Source organism: Megalobrama amblycephala, linkage group LG16 (assembly GCF_018812025.1).
Source record: "Megalobrama amblycephala isolate DHTTF-2021 linkage group LG16, ASM1881202v1, whole genome shotgun sequence".
NCBI lineage: Eukaryota > Metazoa > Chordata > Actinopteri > Cypriniformes > Xenocyprididae > Megalobrama > Megalobrama amblycephala.
In genome coordinates, this window is record NC_063059.1 from 41,082,598 (window position 1) to 41,107,596 (window position 24,999).

General features: G+C 34.5%; 1 protein-coding gene and 3 non-coding genes across 11 annotated transcripts; all 4 read left to right on the plus strand.

Moving 5' to 3' along the window:
* The first annotated feature begins 1,114 nt into the window (after window positions 1-1,114).
* On the plus strand, window positions 1,115-24,281 carry atg16l1 (ATG16 autophagy related 16-like 1 (S. cerevisiae)). Of its 8 annotated transcripts, none has more exons than XM_048159679.1 (20): window positions 1,115-1,300; window positions 2,612-2,723; window positions 5,877-5,970; window positions 6,609-6,714; window positions 7,249-7,322; window positions 8,175-8,426; window positions 8,965-9,030; window positions 10,294-10,380; window positions 10,461-10,529; window positions 11,521-11,565; window positions 13,173-13,275; window positions 13,733-13,838; window positions 14,338-14,408; window positions 16,968-17,039; window positions 17,698-17,818; window positions 20,374-20,479; window positions 20,580-20,729; window positions 20,869-20,916; window positions 22,464-22,565; window positions 23,285-24,281. In XM_048159679.1, the coding sequence occupies exons 2-20, from the start codon at window positions 2,618-2,620 to the stop codon at window positions 23,376-23,378; spliced, it is 1,872 nt and encodes a 623-aa protein (XP_048015636.1). In that variant the 5' UTR covers window positions 1,115-1,300; window positions 2,612-2,617; the 3' UTR covers window positions 23,379-24,281. The 8 variants fall into 8 exon arrangements, with proteins under 8 accessions (XP_048015636.1, XP_048015637.1, XP_048015634.1 ...); XM_048159680.1 differs by having other exon boundaries at window positions 13,176-13,275; XM_048159677.1 differs by having other exon boundaries at window positions 1,116-1,300; window positions 10,458-10,529; window positions 23,285-24,280.
* On the plus strand, window positions 13,319-13,595 carry LOC125249802. The gene has a single exon (XR_007180655.1). It is a non-coding gene; the product is annotated as a small Cajal body-specific RNA 6 (non-coding RNA).
* LOC125249803 lies at window positions 13,887-14,166 on the plus strand. Its single transcript, XR_007180656.1, has one exon. It is a non-coding gene; the product is annotated as a small Cajal body-specific RNA 6 (non-coding RNA).
* Window positions 17,340-17,609, plus strand: LOC125249804. The gene has a single exon (XR_007180657.1). It is a non-coding gene; the product is annotated as a small Cajal body-specific RNA 6 (non-coding RNA).
* Window positions 24,282-24,999: the final 718 nt, after the last annotated feature.

The window sequence follows — 24,999 nt, forward strand, 5'->3', positions numbered from 1 at the left end:
AAGTCGCAAAGTCAGAATTCTGAGATATAAAGTCGCAAAGTCAGAATTCTGAGATATAAAAAAGTCGCAATGTCAGAATTCTGAGATATAAACTCGCAAAGTCAGAATTCTGAGATATAAAGTCGCAAAGTCAGAATTCTGAGATATAAAGTCGCAGTCAGAATTCTGAGATATAAAAAAGTCACAGTCAGAATTCTGAGATATAAAGTCGCAAAGTCAGAATTCTGAGATATAAAAAAGTCGCAAAGTCAGAATTCTGAGATATAAAAAAGTTGCAAAGTCAGAATTCTGAGATATAAAGTCGCAAAGTCAGAATTCTGAGATATAAACTCGCAAAGTCAGAATTCTGAGATATAAAGTCGCAAAGTCAAAATTCTGAGATATAAACTCGCAAAGACAAAATTCTGAGATATAAACTCACAAAGACAGAATTCTGAGATATAAACTCGCAAAGTCAGAATTCTGAGATATAAAGTCGCAAAGTCAAAATTCTGAGATATAAACTCGCAAAGACAAAATTCTGAGATATAAACTCGCAAAGTCAGAATTCTGAGATACAAAGTAGCAATTGCGAGTTAAAAAGTCAGAATTCTGAGATAAAAAGTCGCAATTAATCTTTTTTTTTTTTTTTTTAATTGCCGTTTTTTTTTTTAGTGGCGGAAAAGGGCTTCCATAAAAATGTATGTAAATTGTACCAAGTATTTGATTGTTTTCCAATGACTAGGGACATAATTTTGTAATAGGGACATATTTTTGTTGTAAAATCAGATGTAAGAGGCACATCTATTTGACTTTTCTCTAGTTTTTAGGCCTAATAACATCTGGCAAAGGGACTAGCTAACAATGAAAACTAGCCTTCAGGCTAATTTGGGTACATTTACATTCATGCATGTTTATTAATGTAAACGGTTCCTATTTGAACCGGATAAAAACCGCTAAACACTCTAAAGTAAAGCTAAAAGTAAGTCATTATCCTATTTCTACATCGTTACCCTCTCTATATTATGTATTTGCTCTTTTTGTTAACTCAAGAGTCATGAAGACATCGAATAAAGTTTTGAAGGGAAAAAGTGGGAAGCATGCGGTCGTGACGTAAAACGCCCGCGACGGCGCAGCAGGAAACATACGTTTGTTGAGCCAAAATGGCGTCCGTGATCCTTCAGTCTGGAGTGGGTTAGCGTGAAACCTGTCCGAATAAACCTCAAATGACACGGTTCGGCTCTTATTAGACGGATTAATTCTTTTTTATCATTGAGAAGAATCCATCTAAACTTGTGAGGACACGTTTAGATGCTGTGAGGTAAAGTAAACCTGCTGTTTATTGAAAGTGAAAGTCAAGTGCAGCGATTAGCTGGTGCACATCTGATATAACACATTAAAATAACTAAAAACCATAACAACTACTGATTATGTATTAATAACGACGCTATTTATAACCTTCTGCTGGGTATTTAGTGTGTTCTTGTGACAAAGGATCAGTTTAATCTACTATGTCTGAGATCTGTCAGGGTTTTCCTCGTGTTATTATTATTTATATTTTCCATTTATTCTGTTTTGTGCGTCAACTGTCTTGAATGTCTTCAGCACACGTGATTCAGCATCATGCCAGGTTTATTTCCATCCTGCAGTTGCAATGACTTGGCAGATCTCATAATCTGATTCATATAAACCCTCTGAGATCGATTATTATTGATTTTCATAAATATCTGATCCAAAGACTCATATCAAGTAAACATGATAAAACAGTTCTGCTCTTAAAATCAGTCATTAGCAGATTCATGCAAGTATAAATGTATGAATTCATGAAAATATAATATCTAACTATTTGAATGTGCATTAATAATCTGTCAAGTGTTATGTAATGTCATAATTTTTAATTAAAATAATAAAGTTTTATTTTTTTTTTTAGATTGTTTAGAGCCGGGGATTTCAAACGGGTTCGGTTTTTAGAGAAAAAAATGTATATTTCATATATAAAACTAATTATCTATACTGCATTTAAAAAAAATAAAACAATAGATTTTGATTTATATGAAAATTAGAAATGTTGCCTTGGCTTAAACTGAAATAAGCTTAAATTGAAGCACTAAAATGATTAACTAAATGAATTTAAACTAAAATGATTAATTATTAAAATTATAAAAATAAATTAAACGTAAACAGCAATATTTAAAACAAAAATAACCTCTAACAAAATGACAAAAGCACATATTGAAATTACAAAAAATTAAACAAAAATGAACATGAACTAAAAATAGTAAAGCTATTACTAAAACTAAAAAACAGCATGAGAATGATCATATTTGGGAGGTCGTAGCATCTAAAAGATTGAAACCCTTGGTTAAGAGTAATTATCTCTAAACTGTGTGTTAATTGAAGTAATTTGAGCTCAAACTACGACCACACATATTTAATTTTCTTGTGTTTGATCTTGAGTCACTTCCTCCTGAGTTGAGGAGAGATCTTCCTCTTTTCCCTCCGGCCTGAACGTGCCCTGAATTAAGAAACACTCTTGCTGAATTGTGTTTGCTTTTAGGAAGCTGGTGTAATACATGAACTGTGTGTGTGTGTGTGTGTGTGTGTGTGTGTGTGTGTGTGCGTGCGTGCGCAGGAGGAGATGGCTGGACGTGGAGTCGAGTGTTTGTGGAAACGTCACGTTGTGGATCAGCTGAAACAGAGAGACAGAGTTCAGCGTCAGGCCTTCGAGGAGATCATACATCAGTGTAAGACAGAATCCTTTCTTTCTTTCTTTCTTTCTTTCTTTCTTTCTTGTTAAAGGGTTAGTTCACCCAAAAATGAAAATTCTGTCATTAATTACTCACCCTTATCACTTTTTATCAATTTAACACATCCGTGCTGAATAAAAGTATTAATTTCTTTCAAAAAAGAAAGGAAAAAATTACTGCAGTGCTTCCCACAGGTTTGAAATATACTTGCGATGGTAGCCGGGCGAAAAATCCTATTACCCACGGCACAAAAATGGTCTACTACATGTGACAAACAAACAATGTGTGATTTTTAACAGTATTTTTATTTATCGAAATTAATTTTAATTAAATAAAATATTACATTTAATTACATACTAATATTATGCATTGTAAATTATGCAAAATTACAGCATTTAAATGGTTCACATTTTCCTATGTTCTCCTTGCTGTCACTATATGTCTCTCTCAGTGAATGGGACACAGATTTTACTAGTAAAATTTATAAAATGAATAATATATGTGTCAAATAATGTTCTTAGTCTTTTCCTGTGGGGGAGACTACAATAATTTATTATGAATTAAATGGAAATCAAATTAAATACAATTTATTGTGTAACCAAAATACCAATAATGCCCAAAAGAAAAAGAAAAAACTTAGCGTGTGACTTTTACTTATAAAAAAGCCCGAAATACACCGGGACTCTTATTTTGAAATGTCTGTACTATTGCAGGCTGATCCTTCAGATTCTTACAATCGTCTAAAACATTTTATATAAAGGCCATAAAGTAGACATTGTAATAATTCATCAACTTGAGTTCATTAGCAATCGCTTGGCATAAATCTGCGCTTTTCATTGATTGAGGATCACTTTGAAGCAGTCTGAAGCGCTGTTGCGTGAGCTTGTAGAACGCACAACAGCGCCCCCTTGTGACTTTGCAAAATGCAGCGCCTGTGGGAATGTTAGCGGGAGTAAACAGTTCTGATGCACACGTAACGAGCAGGTATGAAACGACTAGTTATTCGATCGCGGATGGTTTCATTATCTTGGGTGGATATAAAAGTAAAAGAAGATAAAAATTATAAAAGCAACAATGTGTCTCCAAATATACTTGGGCGGCCGTTATTATACCTGGGCGGCCCGTCCAAGTAAAGTCTATGTGTGGGAAGCACTGCACTGACCCCAAAGTTTTGAACGGTAGTGTATATTGTTACAAAAGATTTCTAATTTAAATAAATGCTGTTCTTTAAATTTTTATTCATCAAAGAATCCTGAAAAAAAGTATCACAGGTTATAAAAAATATTACTGTTTCCAACATTGATAATTGAGTATCAAATCATCATGTTTGATTTAAGTACCTTGTTATAGGCTAACCTGCAATTTAGCAAATTCCCTGTTTATTCCCATTAATTCCCATATATTCCCGTTAATTCCCATGGAAAGTTTCTGGTTTTAAAAATTCCTGTAATTTTGCAATCCTAACGGTGATCATTGAGTTTTCCTATTCCTATTGTGTGCAACAGTAATGCAAACAAACGTCAAATCTCAGAAACTGCTTGCACACTCACATTTAAATTACAAAGCAGCAAAATCTGAGATGAACTACATCAATGTTTTCAAAAATGCATTTAAAAGCTTATGTTTCAGGTTGCTCCAGCTAATGCACATGTGCAGTCTCATTCGAGCACACTTTCTTTCTCCATTTTTATGAACGAACCGTCTTGTTATATCTAAAGTTTTGGTCAGACTCGGCTTTAGAGAGCACAGAAATGATTGCAAATGAACAAGCAAACATTATTATAGTTCAAAAGGGCAAACAGTCAAATTATTTTATTATACGAGTTGACTCGAGATATAACAAAATGCAAAACTGCAAAGTTGCATTTGTCACCATGACAGCAAGTGGACTTTTAAAGCTGGAATAATGAGTGGATTAAGCGTTTCAATCGGCAAGAGAGGAATAACTTTCTTGGCAAGTTTGATTGTGCATCACAGTCAGGTACAAGAGAGAAGAGACAAATGGGTGAGACAAAACGTTTTATTTTTGCAACTTGTTTATTGACTTATTAACAGCCATTTGCTGTGGAATAGACCTATGTGCCGATCGGGTCTGTGTCTTCCTGGCTGGGTTCGGGTCCAGCTTTCAAATAATAGTCGGGTCTGCGTTGGTTCCGGGAAGTACATTTATGGCATTTCTTGGATCTGCACGGGTCAGGGTCAAACTTTCAAAATAATAGTCGGGTCCCTGTCGGTTTCATGTAGCACATTTACGGGTCTCTTCGGGTTCGGGTATGAATTTTTTGGATGCAGGAGCCGGCCAATACAGAGTCGGCGTTCGGACGTAAGGGGAGAGATGAATTTGTTGAACCGCTGTCGTCACGCTGACTATTTTAACGATGTCTTCACTACCTTTCCTTGAAAGTTGTAATTGCGTTGCTTTCTATCTATCGAAGGTCAGAAAGCTCTTGGATTTCATCAAAAATATCTTAATTTGTGTTCTGAAGATGAACGAAGGTCTTATGAGTGTGGAACGACATGAGGATTCGTTCTTTTTTTAGGTGATCTAACCCTTTAAGTAAGCTGGGATTGTTATTATTATTATTATTATTATTATAATATTATTTTAGTTGATTTATTATATTTGTTTGTTTTTGATGTGCATTATTGCATTAATCAAGCATTGTTGTTATTGCATCAGTTGCTTTATTGCAAGATGAAAGATTAACAATATCTAAAATAAGAGAGACAATTCGAATGGATTGAATTGGTTTGGATTGACAGACGTCAGTGTGTGTGAACTCGGTTACTGATACACACCAGTCTCACTATCAGAATCAAATATATAAATTGTGCATATCTTCTTTACTGATTAGTATTCCTGGACAAATTGTGCATAATATGTTAATATTATTTATAACATTTTTGTTTTATTACCTTTTACCAGTATGTTTTCTGATGACCATAACCAAAACTTTATTTATTTATGTATTTAACCAAGGAGCCTGGAAATAAACCCACCAATAGTAAAGTAAATTAACAAAGTAATAATATTATATAAAACAATCCATGAGCTAGTCAAATGCACATGAATGTCACCTCTTGTTTTACATTATTTTCCTGCTAAATATAATATCAATACACATTTTCTCTGCGTCTCTTTGTCTCCAGATAACCGGTTGTTGGAGAGGTCTGATCTGCAGGTTGTTTTTTCTGAACGTCTCCAGACCGACAAGTATGAGCATCAAAACAGACACGACCTGAGGTATTTTATTGACATCTTTTGTAATCTACTGTAACATTAAAAAGAAGAAATAATATGTGTAGCAAGAAGAACATTACATGAGGAGGAAACAAACTACCATTAACAATAGGAAAAAGGAACATGATCAGCAGTTGACAGAGAAATACAGATATCGCTGAGTGTGTGTGTGTGTGTGTGTGTGTGTGTGTGTGTGTGTGTGTGTGTGTGTGTGTGTGATTTTTGTGACATCAGGACACAAATGTGTATATGACATAGGTATTACAAGGTGAGGGTGACTTATGAGGACATTACTCCATGTCCCCACTTTTCAAAAGGCTTATAAATCACACAGAATGAGTTTTTGTGAGAAAGTAAAAGTGTGCACAGTTTCCTGTGATGGTTAGGTTTAGGTGTAGGGTAGATTAAATCACTGGATTAAAAGGCTTATACATCGGCCAAAACATGTTTTTATTTACATTATTACAGTTATACGTGTTTCTGTGATGGGTTGGGTTAGGACACAGAAAATATCATTAACCTGAGATAAAATCAGTGGAGGTCTAGACAGTGTCCTCACTAATATTATGAAACAAACGTGTGTGTGTGTGTGTGTGTGTGTGTGTGTGTGTGTGTGTGTGTGTGTGTGTGTGTGTGTGTAGTCCGGGCACTGACGGCGGCCGCAGTGACTCCTTGCAGCAGGAAATGGCTCAGATGAGAATCAAACATCAAGAGGAGCTGACGGAGCTGCACAAGAAGCGAGGAGAGGTGAGCGTCAGCTGCTGGCGTCGTTTCTGTTACGACAGCACTTACACTTACATTTACATGTCAACGACCACATTTACATATTCAGCAGCTTGACTTTTCCAAGTCATTAGACTAGTTTTACCATCCTTGTCTGGTGGCTTATAAGTACGAGAGTGTTTAAACAAGATTTTTCGAAAAAGCAACGGTCCTAAAATAGAGCCCTGAGGTACCCCGTAACTTACAGGAGCAGCAGAGGAACAATTATTCCCAAAATTTACAGGGAAAGTTCTTCCCTCCTGGTAAGAATAGATCTAACGTAAAGCCACCCCACTTACCCCAACACACCGCTCAAGGCGCTCTAACAAAATAGTATGATCCAGTGTGTTAAAGGCCACGTTTAGGTCCGACAAGACAAGACAAGTATAGATATGGGGACACCGAAGGCGCCGTCCTAAATGTTGCTGCTTATTATATGCATATAAAGGAAAATAATTCATTCTGTTTTTATTTTGGAAAACATGGCAATAAAAATCTCTTCTTTGTGTGTTTTTGCAGTTGGCTCAGAATGTGATCGAACTGAACAACCAGATTCAGCAGAAAGACAAAGAGATCCAGAGTAATGAAGCCAAGTAAGTTTATTATGTGTTCGATTTAGATCAGCAGGATAATGTTTTATAGTTACATTTTGCAATGATTAAAGGTTAGTTCACCCCAAAATGAAAATAATGTCATTTATTACTCACCCTCATGTCGTTCCACACTTGTAAGATCTTCGTTCATCTTCAGAACACAAATTAAGATATTTTTGATGAAATCCGATGGCTCAGTGAGGCCTGCATAGCCAGCAATGACATTTCCTCTCTCAAGATCCATTAATGTTCTAAAAACATATTTAAATCAGTTCATGTGAGTACAGTGGTTCAATATTAATATTATAAAGCCATGAGAATATTTTTGGTGCGCCAAAAAAACAAAATAACGACTTATTTAGTGATGGCCGATTTCAAAACACTGCTTCATGAAGCTTCAGAGCGTTATGAATCTTTTGTGTCGAATAAGCAGTTCGGAGCGCCAAAGTCACATGATTTCAGCAGTTTGGCGGTTTGACACACGATCCGAACCGCTGATTCTATACACTGATTCATTATTCATTATTGAGGAAATGTCATTGCTCCCTATGCAGGCCTCATGGAGCCATCGGATTTCATCAAAAATATCTTAATTTGTGTTCTGGCATGAGGGTGAGTAATTAATGATTTCGGGCAAACTAACCCTTTATGCAGTTGAGATTTTATATTATATATCACTTTATGTGAGTGTACTCTATGTAAGAAGATAAAGCTTGCATATCCATCTTTATATAAAGAGCTGAACGATAATATAGTTACATTTATGATGCAGTTTCACATGATGAAACAATCTCACAGCTCAGATTTGCTATATAGTATATATTGCTTTACATGCATTGTGCATTTTTCCAGGATGTTGGAGTACCAGCAGCAGATCTCCCGTCTGGAAGGGGAGTGCCGTGACCTTCGGAACAGTCTGGCCGATTTGGAACGAGCCAATCAGACGCTGCGAGACGAGTACGATGCCCTGCAGATCACGTTCGGCGCTCTGGAGGAGAAACTGCGGAAAACCACGGAGGACAATCAGGAGCTGGTGACGCGCTGGATGGCGGAGAAAGCCCAGGAGGCCAACAGACTCAACGCTGAGAACGAGAAGGACACCAGGTCCGAAACACTATTTAACTGATGTTTTATAGGTCCTCTATTTCAGATATTCCCTGTAAAAGGTCTGCAAGTTTCAAAGTTCAGATAAATGCAGTTATTGTCTGCGATTCTGAACTGCTGAAACCAGTCGTCGCCACTTTAAATCTTGATGTTGGTGTATTTTGTGCCTATAAGAAAACAAACACCCTTTGTTTTATACAAGCTTTTACTTAAAATCCTAAAGCTGGGAAGATGTTTTCCAGCTCCTCATATAAAGCAGTCGTTAACGGCCCATATATGTGTGATCTGAACCTTATTCTCAATCTCACTGATTAATTGATCAGTCGTTAAGGGTCGTTTAAAAACAATGAGAAGGTGCAACCGGGCGCCACCCTTCAGTTTTGACCGTCTGTGCTGAATAAACCGGGCTCATTTCCTGACCCTCCATAAGCGCATCATGATTCTCCTCCTGATTGGCTGTTTGAAACTGACTGGGAGTTTCTGTAGAGATTAAATGTGTGTTTGCACAGTGTGTTTAACACATTTGATGTCATCGTAGGCGCAGACAGGCGAAGCTTCAGAAGGAATTGGCGGACGCAGCGAAGGAACCTCTTCCCATAGACCCGTGAGTTTGTTTTCTGAGATGATGAAGTGTGATTGAGATTTTGCTTAGTTTAATTCAGGCTCTGTCAAGGGGAAACTTAGCTTTTATTTTTATATTTCCAGTTTTCATTTTAGTATAAGGTCTAGTAATTTTGTTTGCCATTGTTGTTTTTTTACCATTTCAATTTAGCATTAATTTATATTTATTTTAGTTTTAGTAATTTTAGTACTTAACCCTGTTTGCGTGTCAGTCAAAAATGACCATTTTTTTATTTCAATGAAATGATTGTACTATATTTTAGTTTTATAATGTTTTTTATTTAATATGTTGTATTTTTAGGGGATTTTATGGTACTAAATTATGTTTATGCAGTAGTTTTTGAGCATATAGACCTGAAAATGAAATTTCCAACTGAAACTGTTGTAAATCTTGAATATTTTGGAGCACAGATTGAAGTTTGGTCTCTTTTTAAAGACGACACCTGGCATATTATTGCTGAAGTGAAAAGAACGTTTAAAAAAAGTTATAAAATTTTACATTTATTGTTATGAAAAATACAGAAAAATACTATTTTTATATGAAATATAGATTTTCCAAAACACATTTTACTCTAAAACAGTGAGAAAATCAAAGCCATAAATCTAAACAAGCTGTGTTTCAAATTTGAGGTTGATATCTCAAAAAATGAGCTTTCAGTAAGATTTTGTTTGGCTGCAGTACCAAACGCCTCCACTAGATGATAGGTGTCTCCCTTTCATTTCCAATGCACTCATTTTTGACCGTGAACAATACAAGTGTGAATATTTTTTTAGGACTATTTAACCTTTTTCGAATCATGTCCATGCAGTTTTGTTTTTTGTGTGTGTGTACACATAGCAAGTGCAAAAACATTTGCCAAGTTTGAACAGGGTTAAACTTATTTATTTCAGTTTGTTGCCAAGGCAGTACATTTGTTTTCCATCTAATATTTATATTTTATTTTGTTTAAACTTTATTACTTTAATTACCAAAATTTTTAGTAGTTTTAGCTAACAATAACAACACTGAACAGTGGAAAAACACCTGGCAAAGTCATGGGAACCAGTGCCAGATATTACTTTTTCCATTAAAGAACAATATTTTCCCCCTTTTCTTTGGGCGATATAAAGGCCATATTGTTTCTAACCATATAAAATGCAGCGCATTTTCCTTTTATGTCACATATTATGTCAAATATAATGTCCTTGTTGGGAATCCTATTAAATAATTGAAATCTCATTGGATGCTGTTGTCTGATTGGTCTAGAGATGATGACATTGAAGTTCTCACAGAGGATGCTGGGAAGGGAACGGGTGAAACGTCACCGAGCAGACCGCTCAGCCGCACATCCAGGTAAACAAGCACACATTTCACACCTAATTCTGTCCACAAAGTGTAAGATCTACAGTTTAGTGTGTGTTTTTTTTCAGTAGACGAGTGTCTCAGCCTCCTGCTCCTCCTCCTCCTGGCGGACTGCTGGACTCCATCTCTAATATGTTTGGGTAGGTTTCAGTCTGTGTGTTTGAATGATTCTCTCTCTTCTTCTTCATTCTGTACTCGTGGTGAATCTCACAGAACTGCTCTAGAACATTTCCAGGTCCTTTTTAAGCCCAAAATCTAAAGCAGAAATTGTCATGGAATAATACCACAATGCATCCTGGAAATGTTTCTGTAAGACTCTCTTTTGTATGTGTGTGTGTGTGTGTGTATGTGTGTGTGTCTCATTTAGAGATGAAACGGTATGAAAATTTAATATCATGTTTATAGCGACCAAAATGATCACAGTTATCAGTATTATCACTGTATTGCTAAAATGTGCTGGACATTTTCAGAAAATACTGATACACACTGAAGTGATTTCACCAAGTTTTATATCGAAATCCAACAAACAACAGATAAAATTAGCAGCATTATGCACTTTTCTGTTTGCCTAATTTAGTTTAAAAATGATTAAAGGCAAAGTGAACAGTCAGTCATAAAATAAGAACAAATAAACAAACTACAGGCAGTAGCACAAATAAATACAATAGAACAAAGAGAGTTTTTCAGTCAGGTCGAGCAGGTACAGAAACGGAAAAATCAAATGTAAAAGAACCCTGCATAGTATAAATAAATATACACTGATTCTTGTTAAAGCTACAAAAGTTATTCAGGCAAGATCAGTGAGTGATTTTCTCTTTGTCTTTTGTAGTTTGATTAACATTAATGACATGGACGGCAGCAGGTTTATTAGGCTGCTGTCACTTTAAGAGCTGTTGTTAACTTGTATTCACCGTTCATCTTTCAAATCGAGGTCATCAAATACGTTTTTAATGATCGTTAATGTATGAAACAGTCTGTAATGCTAACTGTAGGGAATTTTATTGTGGTTTGTCGTCAAACCGGTAACCGTTTCATCCCTAGTCTCATTAAACAAGTGTGTTTGTTTGTGAGCGTGAGCGTGTGTGTGTGTGTGTGTGTGTGTCTCATTCTACACTCTCTCTGTGTCTGCAGCTTGTCTGATTCTGTCCAACCTGGTTTCGTCCCGTCTGACTCCAGGTGATGCACACTGTGGTGTCAGGATGTGTGTGTGTGTGTGTGTGTGTGTGTGTGAAAGAGAGTGATTCTCTCGTAAAACTGCTGATTTGAACCCAGAAGCATGCCAACAGAAATATGTTTCTGTGAACGGGATTGTGGGAAACTGCTATGAATGCTTCTTGTTTTTTGTATGTGCATAATCTCCCTTTTTTGGATATATCAGTGACATTTACAGGCTGCTCATTTGCTCTGTGTGTAGTTGTGTGTGAGTTTTGGATGGGTGGGTGATTTTCAGATTGAAACGATGAGCTGGTAGAAATTTCTGTGTTGCATTACAAATGTAGAGAGAATTGATTGGATTCATTGAGTAATATGTAAAAAAAAAAATAAAAAAAAAAAAAAAAAAATATATATATATATATATATATATATATATATATATATATATATATATTTTTTTTTTTTTTTAAATAATATTTGCATTATTTTATATAATAAAATATATACAATAATATATAAATATTATTTAACTATAAATATGTAAATATTATATAACTATATGTAAAATTTTATATATATAAAACATTTTAGTGATTTAATAAATTTAAAAAAATTAAAGACATTTTACATGTTGGAAATTGTGCTTTTTAATTTATTTATTTATTTATTTATTAAATCACATCAAATTTTAAAAAGAAGCATTTCAAACAAATTGTGTATTTTACACTGTTTCAAATTATAATGCAAGTGACATCAGTAAGATTTCAGTACATTAAACATTCAGATTTTAGTTTTTCTTAGACAAAATAATTTGCCAGTTACTTGGGTAAAAGGAAACCCTACTTAAAGATGTTGTTCCACACAAATCTTATGATAATTTGATAATCTCCATTCAGTTTCACACAATATTAGTTGTTTTCATGCCTTTTGCACAACATTGCACCATTTCATGCTTTTCATCTTCAGAAAGATCTTTCTTCCTCCCCATATTGCATGAGAACTGTGACTTGCTTAATGTGGAACAACCTCTAAGTAGGGTTTCCATAGATCTGGCAAATTATTTTGTCTGAGATTGATACCAGTTATCTAAAAAGACATGGATAAATAAACATTTTCTTAGAAAAACTAAAATCTGAATGTTTATTGTACTGAAATCTTACTAATATGTCACTTGCATTATAATTTGAAACAGTGTATACATGAATTGTCATTAAAAATATGTAGTTTAAGATGTTTTTTAAATTGCAGTTTACTTGAGTTCATAAATAAAAGTTCTCATTTGTTTTTAAATAACATTAAAATATAAATGATCAATAGTGATATCAATGTATTTTAATAAATCTAGACAGATAAGCATATTTTTGTGCATATTTTACACATAATAAAATTCCTTTTTTTCATTTTGTCACCCACCCATATTTGCTGCACACAGGTTTGAGTTTGCTTTCGAGTGTCTTATATGCATCAGAGTTTTGTTTGTGCGTCAAAGAGACGATGTTTTACATTAAAGTGCTGCCGTGCTGAAATCAGTGTCGCAGATCCAATCACGCTTCAGTCCATGAATGAGCGTCTTTATGAAGATGACATCAGACAGTATGAGTGTGACACACCCGCTCTCTTTCCCTCAGAAGACGTCGTTCGGTGAATTCCTTCAGCACGTCTCCTGAAGCCGCAGAAGTGCCGTCGGCGTGCGCTGATGTCAGAGTTCCCTCCACTGCGCTGCACATCTTCGTGAGTTTCGCTTCCTGTTGATCTTCAGAAGTCAGGGGTCAAAGGTCGATGATGAGAAGTAAAAGGTCTGATATCCAGGTCTCCTCCCGGTCCTTCTGCCCCTCCCAGCAGCCCCTCTTAATTTTCCCAGCATGCTCTAGTTGTGCATCGCTGGTTTGAGGTGGCGGCTGATATTATGGACGTTCTTGCTGAATAAGAGTCTTTTTAGAGAACAAGTGAGACGTCGACTGCAGCGTCCGACAGAAACACGACACACAGGAGGGCCGGACGGGAGGAGGACGTTACACTGGTGCATGATCTCAAGTTTTCAAGCTGAGACCTTTAAAAACAGGAAGTCAGCCTGTATTTACAGCACTATAAATTTATTTTAATCTAATCCAGTTTAATCTCAAATGTTTCCAGTTTCTAAAAGCAGAACCAGAAGACTCTAGATTGATTGTGTTGTGTTTGTGTGTAGGACGCCCATGATGGAGAAGTGAACGCCGTGAGGTTTAGTCCCGGTTCCCGTCTGCTTGCCACGGGAGGAATGGACCGCAGGGTGAAGCTCTGGGAGGTCGTATCTGGTACTGTACACACATATATTATCATTCACAGCTTTAGTAGAGTTCAAAGGTCAGTGATGAGATGTAAAAGGTCCGAAGCCTTGCCTCTTTCCAGTCCTGTTGTCCCTCCCAGCAGCCCCTGTTAATTTCTTTCCCCAGCATGCTCTAGTTGTGCATCGCTGGTTAAGGGTGGCGGCTGATATTACGGACGTTTCCGCTGCATTGAGAGTCTTTTTCGAGTATAATAAGACGTCGACAGCAGCGTCCAACAGAAGCACGACACACAGGAGGGCCGGACTGACGGAGAGCGTTTGACAGGCTTATGATCTCAAGTTTTCAAGCTGAGACCTCCAGTCGTTTCAAAGAGGAAATTGGCCAATTCATACGTTAAGCCAGTTCGGTTTCACATGGTTTAGTGATGCAACTGCAGGATTTCTGTTTCCTCCTGAAACATAGACGCATGTAGGTGTTCAGTGTTGTCTGTGTGGGGTTTTAAAAGCTTTCGTTTTTGTTTCTACAGGGCGATGTGAACCCAAAGGGGCGCTGACGGGCAGTAACGCTGGAATCACCAGTATAGAGTTTGATAGTGCGGTGAGCTATTCTGTGTACATTACCATTAACACTGCGTCTTTAATTAAGTATACTGTTATTAATCAAATAAATGACAACATATTCTTAGCTTAGGTCCCTGTGACTTCTGCAATGCAGAAATCCTGGAATCCATAATTTGTTAATAATATTGGCTATAATTGTCATTATAATTGCATTAGTCACATGTAGCAATAGCCAACAATGCATTGTATGGGTAAAAATTATTATGAATTTTTTTTTAATTTTATAAATAAATAATACATTTTAAAATTTATGCCAAGAAAAGATCATGTTCCATGAAGATATTTTTGTAAATTTCCTATCGTAAATATATCAAAAATTTATTTTTGTAAGCAATATGTGTTGCTAAGGACTTCATTTGAACAACTTTATAGGTGATTTTCTCAATATTTTGATTTTTTCGCACCCTCAGATTCCAGATTTTCTAATAGTTGTATCTCAGTCAAATATTGTCCTGTCCTAACAAACCATACATCAATGGAAAACTTATTTATTCAGCTTTCAGATGACATATAAATCCCATTATGACTGGTTTTGTGGTCTGGGGTCACATTTCTTGATATGGACTGCTGTCAGTTTTCATTTCATTTGAGAAAAACTATAATCATCAATACACACAGAAACCCTTAGCTATTCACTACAAACTTAAAATTTTGACAGAAATGTCACTAATTATAATAAAAATTATAAAGTTTAATGTATCTATTTGATAAATTAAAATGATGGAAAAATGAATAAATAAATACATAATGTTCTGTTGAAATGGAGTTGTTATATTTTTATTTGATTACGTTTTAAAATATTAAGTTTTTTTTCTAAATTTAATTGAATAGACATGTTTTTTGATTATTAAAATGTAAGTTACCCGTAAACAGGGTTATTATGGTTAACAAAAACAAAATCTTTTCTGTTACTTGAAATAAAATGGAGAAAATAAATAAATAAATAAATAAAATAAATAAATAAATAAGATATATATATATATATATATATATATATATATATATATATATATATATATATATATATATATATATATATATATATATATATATATAATTACACACACACACACACACACATATATATATATATATATATATATATATATATATATATATATATATATATATATATATATATATATATATATAAACACATATTTTTTATATATATATATATATATATATATATATATATATATAACATATTTTATATATATAACACATATTTTTTATATATATATATATATATATATATATTTATATATTTATTTTTTATTATTATTTATTTATTTATTTATTTTTTATATTTGTTATATATATATATATATATAATTACACACACATATATATATATATATATATATATATATATATATATATATATATATATATATATATATATATATATATATATATAGATATATATAAACACACATTTTATATATATATATATCTTTTTTTATTATTATTTATTTATTTTTTATTTTTTTTATATTTGTTTATATATATATATATATATATATATATATATATATATATATATATATATATATATATATATATATATATATATATATAACAAAAAACTAGTAAAAAATGTCAAAAACGCACAACTAAATTACTATAATATTTAACTTAAATTAAAATGAAATTGGAAAAGAACAAAATAAAAACTGATTCAACATATTATTAATAAAAATGATAATAGTATCTCAGTGATACTAAAATAGCACTGCCCATAAAAACACAATCCAGAAAAATAAAATGGGGAAACGCATGAAAACCTCATGAAAGGATTTGACAAATTTATGATTTTTTTTTTTTTTTCCCATGTTTTCAAGTGTTGTAACAGTTGAAACAGGAAGTTGGGGCTGGAAAATCTTCTTTGCTTGTATTATTAAAAATGCATGTTATTGATGTTATTATGATTCAGCGATTCATGCATGCATATGTTCCATTTGCATTTTCTTTGACTTCATAATTAGTAATTCAGATATCATAACTTCTCTGTCAGTATGCTGGACTGCTATCATTTCATCCACTTAAACCCCGCAATTGACTGCAAGGTCTCGTTCAGATCTCCCTCGATCGATGGATTGAACCGAGACCCTGGCCTATATTTTTGTTTATGTTTCACTCGGTGTACATCACAACACAGAGCAAAAAAGGCTGTTTTGACAAGACCATTATTTTAAACAGTCGTTGTTTATCATTTAGGCTAGGGGCACATTTTCATTCTAGAGAGCATTTAATCGATCAAAACATTTACATCTGTTGATTTAGCAGGCGCTTTTATTCAAAGCACAAAATGCATATGCATATGAATCCATTTAAATATGTTTTTCTCTTGGCTTCACTGTTATATATAGATGACCTCAGAGCTAACGGACTAAAAGCCACAAAAATAAGATCTCATGAATTCAACTGCAATTTCAGATAGAAAATCATTAGTCTACCCATAAAATGAACTATAAATGCACTATCTGAAGTGTGTTTTACTGTTGTGACTGATTGATTTGTGTTTGCTTTGCAGGGATCGTATCTACTGGCCGCCTCTAATGATTTTGCGAGCAGAATCTGGACTGTCGACGACTACAGACTGCGGGTGAGGATTTCACTGGTTTGGTGGCATGTTAACCAAACATTTATCTGTAAATGTTTGTATTTTACAGGGTTTTAAAGTCAGATTGACAATAAAACATCTTTGATTCTGTGATTCTCATATTGTTCTTGTTCAATTTGTTCATGCATTTAGTTATTGATGGTATTAGTGTTTTTATTTAAATGCAATGTAAGTTATGCATACTTTTTTCTAAGTAAAAGAAATACTGAGATTGTTAATATCCTACAAATGCTAGTAAACATCAATGTTTAAAGCTCACTAAGGTTTTTTTGATGGGTCAAAGGTCAGTGATGTGATGTAAAAGGTCTGATGTCCAGGTCTCCTTCCAGTCCTTCCATCCCTCCCAGCCAGCCCTATTAATTTTCCCAGCATGCTCTAGTTGTGCATCACTGGTTTGGTGTGGCGGCTGAAATTATGGATGTTTCTGCTGAATGAGAGTCTTTTTAGAGAATCACGTGAGACTCTGACAGCAACATCCCACAGCAACACAACACACAGGAGGGCAGGGCTGGAGGAGGCTGGTCAGCTGATCTCACAAATCATACTGAGACCTGAATCTCTCCTGAATTGAATCTCAGTTATGACTAGAGACTATTGTTTGCATGTCTATTTAATTGATTGTAAATGTTCTGTCCCAAAGCACACACTCACAGGTCACAGTGGGAAGGTTTTATCTGCTCGCTTTCTCCTCGACAACGCTCGAATCGTCTCCGGCAGCTACGATCGAACGCTCAAGCTCTGGGATCTACGCAGCAAAGTCTGTAAGAGACTCTTAGTTGTACTTTTTCATGCATAGTGGCAATTATGCATGAATACGATACAAAATGTGGCTTGAAAATGAAGTTACATTTTTGTTCTTTTGCTTAACCTCCAGAGAATGTTGTTTGTCCATTTCTGGATGATGAACTTTGAAATTTGTTGTTTAATTTCAGTCAAAACTAAAATGTGAAAAGTAGCTAGTTGTCAAAATGTATATTTTATAGTTGATAGTTTATTGAACAAATCTAAATAAATTATTTCTCTGAAGAACATGGGATTTGTATAGAAGCTTGTTTCCACCAGGTAATTTTTTATTTATTTTTTCATATCGCATGATTCTGAGAAAGTTGTGTTTCAGCGAAATAAAGTCGCAATTCTGATATAAATAGTCACAATACTAAATAAAGTTGGATTCTGAGAAACAAAGTTGCATTTTGGAGAAATAAAGTTGTGATTCTGAGAAATAAATTCACATTACTGAGAAATAAAGTTGCGATTCTGAGAATTAATTTCACAATACTCAGAACTAAAGTTGCGTTTCGAAGAAATAAAGTTGTGATTCTGAGAAATAGTCGCAGTACTCAGAAATAAAGTCACGATAGTCAGATTTAGTCTCAATTCGGAGAAATAAAGTCGCGATTCTGAGAAATAAAGTTGTGATTCAGAGAAATAAATTCACAATACCCAGAACTAAAGTTGCGTTTCGAAGAAATAAAGTTGTGATTCTGAGAAATAAATTCACAATACTAAGAAATAAAGTTGCGATTCTGAGAAATAAATTCACAATACTAAGAAATAAAGTTGCGATTTGGAGAATTAAATTCACAATACTAAGAAATAAAGTTGCGTTTCGAAGAAATAAAGTTGTGATTCTGATGAATAGTCGCAGTACTCAGAAATAAAGTCATTATACTAAGAAATAAAGTTGTGATTCTGAGAAATAGTCACAATACTAAGAAATAAAGTTGCGTTTCGAAGAAATAAAGTTGTGATTCTGAGAAATAAATTCACAATACTAAGAAATAAAGTTGCGTTTCGAAGAAATAAAGTTGTGATTCTGAGAAATAGTCGCAGTACTAAGAAATAAATTCACAATACTAATGAATAAAGTTGCGTTTCGAAGAAATAAAGTTGTGATTCTGAGAAATAGTCGCAGTACTCAGAAATAAAGTCACGATAGTCAGATTTAGTCTCAATTCGGAGAAATAAAGTCGCGATTCTGAGAAATCTTCATTATACTAAGAAATAAAGTTGCATTTCGGAGAAATAAAGTTGCGATATGGAGAAATAAAGTTGTGATTCAGATAAATAAATTCACAATACCCAGAACTAAGGTTGCGTTTCGAAGAAATAAAGTTGCGATTCTGAGAAACAAAGTTGCATTTTGGAGAAATAAAGTTGTGATTCTGAGAAATAAATTCACAATACTGAGAAATACAGTTGCGATTTGGAGAATTAAATTCACAATACTCAGAACTAAAGTTGCGTTTCGAAGAAATAAAGTTGTGATTCTGAGAAATAGTCGCAGTACTAAGAAATAAATTCACAATACTAAGAAATAAAGTTGTGATTCTGAGAAATAGTCGCAGTACTAAGAAATAAATTCACAATACTAAGAAATAAAGTTGCGTTTCGAAGAAATAAAGTTGTGATTCTGAGAAATAAATTCACAATACTAAGAAATAAAGTTGCGTTTCGAAGAAATAAAGTTGTGATTCTGAGAAATAAATTCACAATACTGAGAAATAAAGTTGCGTTTCGAAGAAATAAAGTTGTGATTCTGAGAAATAGTCGCAGTACTCAGAAATAAAGTCACGATAGTCAGATTTAGTCTCTATTCGGAGAAATAAAGTCGCGATTCTGAGAAATCTTCATTATACTAAGAAATAAAGTTGCATTTCGGAGAAATAAAGTTGCGATATGGAGAAATAAAGTTGTGATTCAGATAAATAAATTCACAATACTGAGAAATAAAGTTGCGTTTCGAAGAAATAAAGTTGCGATTCTGATAAATAGTCGCAGTACTCAGAAATAAAGTCACGATAGTCAGATTTAGTCTCTATTCGGAGAAATAAAGTCGCGATTCTGAGAAATCTTCATTATACTAAGAAATAAAGTTGCATTTCGGAGAAATAAAGTTGCGATATGGAGAAATAAAGTTGTGATTCAGATAAATAAATTCACAATACCCAGAACTAAAGTTGCGTTTCGAAGAAATAAAGTTGCGATTCTGATAAATAGTCGCAGTACTCAGAAATAAAGTCACGATACTCAGATTTAGTCTCAATTCTGAGAAATAAAGTCACGATTTTCCGAAATAAATTTGCTGTTGCGAGTTTATATCTCACAATCCTGACTTTTTTCCTCAGAGTTGTGAGATATACTCACAATTGCATTTTTTTTTTTTTTTCATTTCAGCAGAAACAAGCTTAAAAAAATAAAGCCATAAATTTGTGCCTTAGCCAATAAATTTGACACCAATTTGTACTTTATTCATGAAAATTTCTAGTTGCTTTTAATTGTTGAAATATCATCCTAATACGACTCTCTTTCTCAGGCATGAAGACAGTGTTTGCTGGTTCTAGCTGTAATGACATCGTCTGCACGGAGCAGTGTGTGATGAGCGGACACTTCGATAAGAAAGTTCGTTTCTGGGACATCAGGCGAGTCATGATTTGGATCCAGTGCTCATATTTGTACTTGTATGTCTAGTTCAGTGGCTCAGTCGCTAATATTCCTGGGGTTTTATGTGTGTGTGTTCAGAGCAGAGACTATCGTGAATGAGTTGGAGTTGCTGGGACGCGTAACATCTTTGGACCTCAATCAAGACCGGACCGAGCTCCTGACCTGCTCTCGTGATGACCTGGTGAAAATAATCGATCTGCGCAGTAATGCAGTTCGGCAGACGTTCAAGTGCGTTGCACTTTGTTTACTTTATGTATAATAGTTTGTTTATTGTACATTACTTTTTTACTGTCTGGTATTCCAACTTAACTTTAAATGCATCAGGATTTCTAATTATATTGTAAAAACAACTCTCATGTTTCTGCAGTGCTCAAGGATTCAAGTGCGGTTCAGACTTCACCAGGGTCACATTCAGGTAAAAGTCAGTCTTAAGGAAACCCTGTATAATTGGGCTGTTTGAGTCATTTCAGCCACACAGATGTGTTTTTTATGAGATATATGTATGCTAGGCTCAAATACAGTTCGATTGCACCCTATGACGTCATTTTCCTTCATGAAACTTTTCCCGCCAAATTTTCCCGCCAAAAAAACTCCTCCTTCGAACTCCTTGACGGTTGCTCCTATTTTCATGAAAATCAAATCAGATCATCTTCAGACTATACTGGCAAAAAGTTATCAAAAGCTTTTCGATAAACACAACCATTCTTGAGTATCGCGCAAACAAATTCGAAGAAGAACATGCCAAATTGGACGCGAGGCTGTATCTCCGTAACGCTTTAGCTTAGTCTGACCAAACTTGGTACGTGTCATCACAAGCATGACCTGAGGCTACATGCTGTGTTTCGGCACAGCGCCACCTACTGGTCTGGAGAAAGCTATATAACTTCCAAACGAATGGTTGGGCCAAAAATAATAAATAACTGGTCTTGTTGAATTCAGGGCAGCATGCAGAGTTGAATATCCAATTTTACCATATCGGCCATTTTGGGTGTCAGCCATTTTGCATTTTGTAGCAAAATGCTGCGTTTTTTCAATACATTAGCTCGTTATTATGAAACTCGGTATGGGTCATCAGCACGATGCCCTGAATGAGCCTGAGATGTTTCGAGACAGCGCCACCTAGTGGTGTAATCAAATATTCTTATGCTCATAACTTTTGATGTGGTTGACTTATTTTCATGGGAGTCATCTCCTTAGATTCCTGAATCCTTGCCAAATCTAACGATACCTAACATGCTAGGTTTCTCCTTATGGTTTGTGCAACTTTGCGATTTAGCGTTAAAACAACGTTCGTGAATATCTTCAAAACCGTTAGTCCGATCGAGACTAAACCACTGTAGGAAATTCGAAAATATGGGTCGTTGGCTATGTGTTAAAGGCCAAATGCCAAAATTTTTGATAGTAAATGGCAAAAAAATGCAATAAAAGTCGTGTATGGGTAATTTTGTCATGTGCATGTCTATAACTCCTAAATGAAATTAGATATTTTCACCAAATTTGACACACTTATTTAAGGTCACACTCTGAGGACACAAAAAAAGTGGTGGGATTGCGTCTGTTAGTGGCGCTATAACTGAACAAAATATTAAATTGCCGCTAACTACAATAAAGTACATAAAATGCTATATTTTACTGATGATTTTACTTCTTACTTGACCCCTTAATGGCTGCTTGCAGCTATATTTATTATTATTATTATTATTAGTTTTCACTCTAGGTATACAAAATGTATGACAGAAATATATTAATTTATAAGTATTTTAATATGGTGTTTGTTAATTACAGTTGTACTGTAAAAAAAATAAATAAATTACGCTACATTTGATTTAATTAACTTTTCATCTACTCGCAAACCCCTGTTTGAGAAACCCCATGTTATATAAATGTCAGTTGATAAACTCATTAAGCACCCTTAACTGTTACCGTACACACTTCTGAACTCTTGAGCGTTTGTGTTTTCAGTCCTGATGGAAGTTATGTGGCGGCCGGTTCTGCAGACGGTGTTCTGTACATTTGGAACGTTCTAACAGGGAAACTAGACAAAACTCTTGATAAGGGTCACAGGTGAGCAAGACGTCACACACACGATGGGTTTTTGTGTTTTATGAGGGCTTTCCATAGACATGATGATGTCTATACTGTACAAACTTTACTTTCTATCCCCTAACCCTAAACAAACCCTTACAGAAAACATTCTGCATTTTTAAATGCACAAAAAACAGAATTTAGTTGGGGACCAAACATTTTTTCCCACAACATCAAAATTTCACATTCCTTCTGATGTTCATGCATGTTTATTTCATGCTGTAACTAGTAGTAAAGAGGAGGAAATGATTGTTAGCGACAATAAACAGTATTTATTGTTGGAATTTTACACATAAATGATAGAATTTGATGTGATTAGTGGATGATAGGCACTCTACAAATATTGTTTAGAGCAGTTTTGTTCAAGCATCAGCTGTTAACACCATATACTAAAAGATCAATTTTGAGATTTAAGAATCAATATCTATATAAAATCAATTAATTGATGTTGTCAACAGCACTAGGATACAGTATTTCACACAGTGTGTTCTGGTTGTATGCTGCATAATTTAGTAAATGTATGTCATCTGGGTATTATTACATGCATACACAGCAAATTCACATACTGCATACTGCAAAAATAATATGAGTAATACTGCATTCCAAAAATACAAACCTACAAATTGTTTAATTTTTGTTTGTTTCCTTCCACACTCGACAGCTCTCATAAACTTCCTGTCTTTCTGTCCTTTTTGTAGTTCTGCCATAAATTCGGTGTCCTGGTCTCCGTCGGGCGCGTACGTGGCCAGCGTTGAGAAAGGCAGCAAGGCCGTGCTTTGGTCTGACATGTGATCAGCCTCCGCAGCGATTGGTTGAAACGGACTGTAAAGACAGAAAGAAAGTGAGCCCACCCTCACGTCCCACTGGCCTCTTGAACTACCTTTCCCACAATGCCATCTGTTTGGCTACCTGCGTGCATGCGTGCTGCCTGCCTGTATGATCGGGCAGCACCGTACACGTATTATACATAAATATATTTATATCAGCTTTCATGTACTGTCGGTTGTCTCACACACACAGTAGATGTGGGACAGTGAAGATTATGCGAATTACTCTCATTGTCCTACACGACTCTTACTGCTTATTTTAACACTGCTTTAAATTAGTGTGTTTGTGTGCATTTATGCTTTGCCTTATGCAGATACAGGCCATTAAGCTGTGTGAGTGCGAGTGTGTGTGTGTGTGTGTGTGTGTGTGTGTGTGTGTGTGTGTGTGTGTGATAATGCTGTTTACTGCAGCAGTTCCAGTTGAGCTCAGTGGATGGCACTGTTCACAAAACAATTATCCTAGGAAATCCTGCATCTCCCCTTTACAAACTGGAATAAAATACATGCATTGAACAGGAACCCAATTTTCTTTAGGATGAATTTCTGTTTATATGATTAATTGCATTGACATTTTTTTACTTCTAAGCACATTTAACCCCCATGTACTTATTTTCATTATGGTATTGCGTTAAAAAGGCCATTGTCATGAATGAAAAATTAATTTTCATACTGTAATACAGTAAGGATCCTGATGTCCACTAAGAGAATTTATTTATTAGAATCTGCATTAACTGAAGCCAGTACAACTGCTGTTATTATACAATATATTATGATAAATATATTTTAAATACTTTTTTTTTTTTTTTTGTGCTGTCAAATGATTAATCATGATTAATCGCATCCAAAATAAAAGTTTGTGTATACATAATATATGTATGTACTGTATAAATACACAAACATGCATATATTATATTTATATATAGCATAAATTATATATAAACATGTAAATATTTCTTAAATAAAAGCATGTGTGTGTGTGTATTTATATATACATAATAAATATACACAGTACACATATTATGTAAGCAAACTTTTATTTTGGATGCGATTAATTGCAATTAATCGTTTGACAGCACTGCTATTTTTCCCACATCACAGTAACGAGAACTTACTAGATTGCAGTGATGAATTTTGGGGGAAAATGTTTGAATAATGTATAAAATATTAAAAACAGGGTTAATTTTCTTTATGTAAAATGCAATTGTTTTGATTCACTTGACCATTTTCGTGAGATTTACACACAAACTCCTGACTGTCTGTTTTTGTCTGATATCGGATTGTCACATTCAATTTGTCATGCATAGGACATTCAAAAGTATTTCCCACAATTCCCTCCTATAGTTTATTTTAATGGGGTCTACAGTATGGTACTCTAAATGATTTATAGACCGTAATTATTTAATTTGACACAACTGAAAACAAAGCCATGACACACATTATTTGGTCCAATCACAGCGCTCTTTATCATAAGCCCCTCCCCTCAGGGCCTGGATGACCGTGTGCGTGTGTTGATGTATGCGGTGATGCTGAATGTGTGCGATGAGATGTGTGTGTTTTAGTGGAGAAAGCGATGCTCTGATCTTCTT